Source organism: Oratosquilla oratoria, chromosome 33 (assembly GCF_046742065.1).
Source record: "Oratosquilla oratoria isolate Oo_2021 chromosome 33, ASM4674206v1, whole genome shotgun sequence".
NCBI lineage: Eukaryota > Metazoa > Arthropoda > Malacostraca > Stomatopoda > Squillidae > Oratosquilla > Oratosquilla oratoria.
Genome location: NC_134809.1, coordinates 46266291 through 46273446, shown reverse-complemented (window position 1 = coordinate 46273446; position 7156 = coordinate 46266291). Strand labels below are relative to the sequence as shown.

Genomic DNA, 7156 nt, shown 5'->3' with positions numbered 1-7156 from the left:
AGATTTTTCATTATGACTGTAATGAAGGTAATTTATAGCTGGATATACTGCCCAGCCATAAAGTATTGGCCTTTTTCAGGAAGCTACATTTGAAGTAGTATGGTAGTGACATTTCTACAGGATATTCAGAGGTAAATATTGTATTATTGTAAGCTATGTTAGTATGCTAAGTTTTCATTGATTATCATATCCCTCTTTTATAGTAGCAGCACAGACAAAACAGAAATTAAATGGCGAGAATACGAGCGTGGCAGTTGGTATAGCTGGCGGCTGGGTAAGGTCGAGGAGGACGAGATTGTCACACCACAGAGCATTCTAAAGTAAGAATTGAGATTTTTTTTTTCCTTCTTCTTCCTTGAGTGATCAATCAACCTGTCTCCTCTTGTCTTTCTTGCAGAAACCCATACACAAAAGTGCATGGGCTAGTCCACAAGTCACTCAAGGAAGATATATTGTGTTGTCTAACGATTAGTGGTGTGGGGTATTGTAATATGAGGTGTTCTGTCCTCTGTGTGGTGGTTGGATCTAGGGCAGTTTGAATCTGGTATTTACCTAGTTTTACCTAGTTGTAATATATGGGAGGGGAGCTATGCTCGTGGTGACCCGTCTTTGTATCTCTCCGCATCAAGTTTTATCTTAAAATCTTGTATAGTGTTAGCACATACTGTTTTGTTGTCTAATTTGTTCCATGTATTTATTGCTCTGTGTGGGAAACTGTTCCTTTTCAAGTTTTTTCTATAACTATCCTTTTTCAATTTTTTTCCGTGTCCTCTTGTTTTACCGTTGTCCCACATTGATAGGTCGTTCCTGTCTAAAACTTCCATTCCTTTCATTATTCTGTAGATAGTTAGCAAATCTCCTCTTTCTCTTCTTTGTTCCAGAGTTGGTAGGTTCAATTTGGATAGTCTTTGCTCATATGTTAGTTCGGCGAGTGTCGGTGCTAGTTTTGTTGTCGCTCTTTGTAATCTTTCTAGTTTCTTAATATTCTTTTTGGTACTGGGTGTCCAAAGTGATGCTGCGTACTCGAGTTTTGGTCTTATTAGTGTAGTAAGTATTTTCCTTATCATTTCTTCGTCCATATAGGTAAATGCCACTTTGATTGCTCTCAATAAGTTGTAGGTTTCTCCAAACATCTTGTTTATATGCTTATCTGGTTTCATGTCCTTTCCAATCATCACTCCAAGATCTTTTTCATAGTTTGTTTTATTCATTTTTTCTTCCCCAATTCTGTAATCTTTTGATATTCTATTTTTACATGCCTGTTTTGTGTTGGTTTTATTTCAATGCTGATAATGTTCCAAGTGCAAACATGCCAGAGCCAGTTATTATTTGAAGAAGTGGCTATGAAAGATAGATGGAGTGTGTATTTCAAGGAGCTGTAGAATGTAGGGGAGGGAATAGGGAGGCCTTAAGGTAGCTGGAGATGCTAGGAGAGTGATAAGGCAAAAGAGGAGGGAAGGTCACTGTGTAAATGAAGCTGCTAGCCCTGCTTTGGATGTGTTGTGTCTTGCTGCATTGCTTCTGACCTGGGCTTTGGACAAGAGACAGGAATGTCCCTTCATCCATGTGGACCAAGGATGAGAGGGAAACAGATGGGTCATCATGGGTGGGGGTTGATGCATGCCTTGGCTGTCCACCTCCCTTATAAAGGGGAAAAAGGCCTTGGTGTATAGATAGATAGATAGATAGCAAAAGAGGAGATATAGATAATATCACTGAACAAAATGAAAGCTATAAAGGCATTTGGGTTGAATGGTTGTTTTGTAGAAGGTATGGAAAAGGATGGCCATCTGACAACTGGTGACTACTCCCCTCATTATGCTAGCCAGTGACATGAATATACAGTAGAACCCTGTTTATTTGGCAAGCTCAGGGGAAAGAGGGTGCTGGATAGAGCATTTTGCCGTTGTTTTGAAAGCTATTCTCATAAACACACAAAAACATAAATATGAAAAACATTCATACTCATCAGTTCAGATTGTAGAAGGCTTGAATATTGTATTATTTATTGTAGAAGCCATTATAGACTATATTATTAAAGGCATTGTAGTTAAAGGCATGTTCAAGGTCAAGGCAGTTTATCTATGTAATTCCCAGCACTTTGCGTCAACTTAAACTGTACTTTTTTTTAAAACTGATTAAGTGTATAGTTTATCTTTGAACTCCATAAGCCTAAAGTTCTTTTGTTGTATTTTACATGGGGGTGGATCATCAGGTAAGTTATCTTCAGACTTAAAGCCAATGAAGTCAATAAGAGGCTGGCTGTGGCTCACATGAAGGGCATGGCTGTGGCTCATGTGAAGAGCGTGGCTGTGGCTCATATGAATGGGCAACCTGGCAACCCTGCTATTAGGGTGCCAATAGCCATCTAAGGCAATTTTTGAAAGTTGTAATTTTTTCACCTACTTTGGTGGAATTCTGCATCGTTTTGAGACACTATTATGTGCAAAGTTTAAGGAGGATTGGTTAATATTTAGTGGTGATGGAATTGACTTCAACTTTTTCTATCTCTTCCCACAGGTCATGGCTACCTGAAAAAAGAATGAGATTTGGTTAGTAGGACGTAGCATTGTGTGCATAACTAGTGCCAAGTTCCCAAACCGAGGAGATGCCCTTTGCCGCTTTTTCTTCTATCACAAGGATCAAAAGAAAACCATTCCTGACAGTGCTGCAGAGGTGGCCAAGGAAGTTTTGGACTTCTGGCTCCGAGCCCAGATTCTGGTGATGGCAGAAACAAGCACCAGGAGAAAGATCATTTCCCTCTTTGAAGAGTGAAAGGTTCTGCAGATGAGCAAGCAGAATACAGGAGTCAAGCCCCGGGAGAAGCAGGAGGCATTTGAAGAGTCTCCTGGACCTTCTGGACATTGCCCACGCTGATGCGCTTGCCCTGATGACCATCAAGGAGGACAAGGACTTCCTCATGGTGCAGCGGGAGAAGGGGAGATGGGGTTCCATGGCGGGGCATGGCAAGAAGTTGGAAGCTGGGGTCCATCGACGAGAGACAACTGCTGCACGTGGTGGATGCGAATGGTCGCTGATGGCAGAGGAGACTGTGGAACTGGAGTCCTCCTTGTCCTCATCCTCCAGTCCAGTCCGCCCCTCCTCGACCTCCTCATCTGGTGACGAAGGAGCCTCATCGCCCAAGCAAGTGAGAATGTGGGTTACCAAGATGGTCATGTCCCCTGATCTAGTCGGCGTGCTGGATTGGACGGGGGTCAGCAGCCATCAGGATCTTCGAATTGTAGCCACAACGGCAAGTAGCTTGGGCCATGACGCCCAAGAACTCGTCCTTAACCCAAAGTCCATCCGAAAGGCAAGAGCCAAGTACTGGGCGTTGCTGGCGGGAGAAATCAAGGAGGCATTCATTCCACAGACTCCCCTCACCATCCACTGGGACAATAAAATCGTCTTTCAAGATGACGGATCTTGGGCCGACCAGCTCGCCATCATTGTCACCGATAAAGGTGTGGAGAAACTCATGGGTGTTCCAAAGCTGTGTGCTGGGACAGGCAAGGCTGCTGCCACAGCTGTCTTTGAGTGTCTGGAAGACTGGGGAATCAGTAATTGCATCATAGGGATGTGCTTCAATACCAGTGCAAACACTAGCAATATCAACGGAGCCTGCACCTTACTGCAGGAAAAGATGGAGCGACCCCTATTCTTGTTCACCTATTATCACCACATGCATGAACTTCTAGTTGAAAAGGCTTTTGCCTCGTACTTGGGACCCTCTTCTGGCTCTGAGATCAGCCTATTTTTGCGATTCAAGAAGTACTGGCAGTTCATCGATCGTTCAGCAATCCAACCTCTTTCTGACCTCTCTGAGACCTTGGCTGCCAAGAAGGAAGCCATCATCAAATCCCTGAATACCATCATGATCCAGAAGCAGTCCCGAGACGACTACAGGGAACTGGCGGAGCTCAACATTGCCTTCCTTGGAGGTGCTCTTCCCAAGATGATGATCCGGCGCCCTGGTGCTCTCCACCCAGTGCAGTGGATGGCACACATATTCTACTCCCTGAAGATGTTGTTCAGAGAGCAGATCACCAGCTTGGTCATGCTAGGGGAGATTGCAGGCCTCAAGCACTTTTCCTTCTTCATCTCTGAGGTCTACGTCATCCGCTGGTTCGAGTCCATGCTCCCCGCCTACGCCCCGGCCAATGATCTCCAACTCTGAAAGGACCTCCTGGAATACCATGATTCTCCTCTTGGAAAGGCATGCTTCAAGGTACTGAACCGTCATCTCTGGTATCTGAGTGAACACCTGATTGGCCTGTCCCTCTTCGACCCGTGGCTCTCTCCCTCTACCAAACAAGCCGTTGGCCAAGCCATCCTGCACCAAAAAGGAGCAGAGAAAGCCCCCAAATGAATCGACATTCCAGAAGAGAGTGTAACAACGGTAACGCTGTCTTCATTTGGCTCTAAGAGATCTCGATGCCTCCTGGATATTCTCGGTATCTTGCCAGACTTCCTTTCCACAAATCTGTGGAAGTGGGAAGAGAAGACATTTGGTGATGCCTGCTGCCTCATACAAGGAATATGTGTGGCCAACAACACGGCAGAGCAAAGGGTGGCTTTGATGCAAGCGTTCAATCTTTGCCTGACAAAAGACGAGGAACAGCACCAATTCCTCCAGGTCATTTAAGACCACTGCTGCTGCCAGCCCAGCACCTCTTCCAAGGAGACCCTTCCCAGGCCAGCATGGCGACAATGAGTGGGGTGGTCTCCCATGATGCCCCTGCCACCGAGGGGCTAATACTGTGTGTGGGCAGTGCAGGGGGACCAGCAGGCTGCTGAGGGTAGGAAAATTTTGCCAAAAAAGGGCAGAATATTGCCCTGAAGCACTCAAAAAGATGACTTCCCTTACATAGCTGAAGGTGGAATTACAAAATCATCATCTGCCACCATAAATATCACCCAACCATGCTGAAAATCTGCATGCAGTAGTTTCTCAGTATAATGCAGAATCCCAATAAAGTATGATAACAAAAAATCAAATTTTTTATGTTTATTGGCACCCTACCTGCTGTGTGTGAAAACAGTTTAACAGCCAGCATCACCTGGCAGCATGGGTGATTTAAACATACATGTTGGTACATTTTTTTTTTTTTCATTTTTTTTTTTTTTTTTTACTATATTTTTAGCTGGTAAAATTTTGCCATTGTTTTGAGTGTGCCGCAGTTCAGAATACCAGATAAATGGGGTTCTACTGTACTTACACTGATACAACATACAACAGTCTAATGTTTTCTCCTATATGGGAAATATCTGGGGATCATTGCTGGGCTACGGTGGGGCTGTGGATTTTCATTGAAACTGGAGGTAATAGTTACTACTACTACTATCTGTATACCAATGCCTCTTCTCACTTATAAGGGAGGTAGCCAGCTAAGGCATGCACTCATTCCAACCCATTCCACTTCTATCCACCACCAATTTGTTTCCCTCTCATCGTAGTTCCTCAAGGATGAAGGGTCATCCCGGTCTCTTGCCCACTGCCTGTGTCAGAAGCAATGTAGTAGGGCACTAAACTTTTGATTTTTAACCCCATGATTAACTCTTTTTCTGTGGTGATCACATTATCAAGACATCATTACAAGATTAAAAAAATTGCATTATTATTATGTCTATATTCATGATTTGATAGCATGCTCATGGGTCAATTTTCATCAGATGGGTACTTTTTCAGGTCAATAGAAAAGATAAAGACAAAAAAATACACACTGATTGCACATGTGAAAGGGTCGGAGGATTTGATTTATTTGCATCTCGTGATTGAGAAGAGAAGAAATGCAACAAGAAGGCTAGATAAAAAAATGATCAGAAGTCGATTTAAGGTGAGTCCTTTTTGTTTTGCTCACTTTAAATTTCCTTGACAGGAAAAACTTCACTGATGATATTTTGTTAAAATAAAAAAAAAAATGTCAGCAACTGTTCCAACACATTATAAGAAACTGATGAATTGTGGCAGTAATCTCACTTCCCTGCTGACCAGTTTCTTGCGAGATATTTGTTTGATGCCACCTTAGTCAGTGTATTTGGGGGAACCCTACATATCTATAGGATACCCAGTGGCACATGCCGTTGTTATGGCAGTACCTTATATATCAATGAGGAATTTCCCTGTTTGGTATGAGGGATGTGCCAGTTAGCAGTGGATCCTGCGATTGTGTGTGTAAGCTACTCTTTGCCTTATCTTTTGTACAAAGCCTGGTCGATGTGTGTGACCCTGCTGAGATTTTCAGCTCTATTGACATATATCTTGTAGACTTTAAGATACTCAGGCCTATCCACCACATCAAGGTGTCAACTCTCTGATAGGATGAATTAACCATTGCCAAATAAACAAATGGAGGAAGACTATTACGTCTGGGCATATTTGTGTGCAGTGTAGATATGAGACAAATTGAAATGCACCAGAGGAAGGGAGAGGTATTGCATTGTATTCTTGGTGTTTTGTCCAGTCTGTCATGTCTAGGTAATTTCAGCAGACACCCAATTATGTTGCACTGGAATATCCTTTGGAGTTCTCTTGAAGAGGCATTTCAGTAGCATGTTGTCTTCTCCACTCGCATCCTTTCCTTCTGTTTTCCCTCTTCCTCTTCCCTTAGTTTCTCTTCTCTTTTCTTCTCTTTCTTTCTCTTTTCTATTACCTTCCCAACCCTTCCCTTTCCTTCTCTTTTCCCTTTTTCATCCCTTCTTTCATCATCACCCTTCCTTTCTCTTTTCTTTCCTTCTTTCAACCTTTATCTTCTCTCCTTTTCTTTTCCCATCTTCCTGCCATACAGGCACTGATTGTATTGATTGTATAAGTTTTATGTAGCTAATATTTTAGAGAATATAGTGACATACCTTTGGACTAGTCACATAGCATTCTTAGATTAGTGAAATTAGACTGATACCTCCCATATCTGAACCTCCATTAACTGAACCACTGTTTAAGATGTGGCAACATTCCCAATATGTCAGATTGCAACATTAGAAACTAGGATTCTGGATCTTGTCTGTGTTCTTTCTGTTTACTATACAAAGTCCACTTGTCAAAACGTAATGTCCATGTCTATCTGTCTATGTGTACAGTATATCTTTATGCTTTTCCTGCTCTATAACTTTGTTTCATGTCTGTTTTCCCTTTCAGGTGGCAATTTGTCATAGT

The 7156-nt window shown here is 42.8% G+C and overlaps 1 protein-coding gene across 1 annotated transcript; it reads left to right on the top strand.

The window, feature by feature from the left end:
* Window positions 1-253: 253 nt before the first annotated feature.
* On the top strand, window positions 254-4434 carry LOC143017889 (uncharacterized). Its single transcript, XM_076172923.1, has 2 exons — window positions 254-320; window positions 2521-4434. The coding sequence occupies exon 2, from the start codon at window positions 2891-2893 to the stop codon at window positions 4175-4177; it is 1287 nt and encodes a 428-aa protein (XP_076029038.1). The 5' UTR covers window positions 254-320; window positions 2521-2890; the 3' UTR covers window positions 4178-4434.
* Window positions 4435-7156: the final 2722 nt, after the last annotated feature.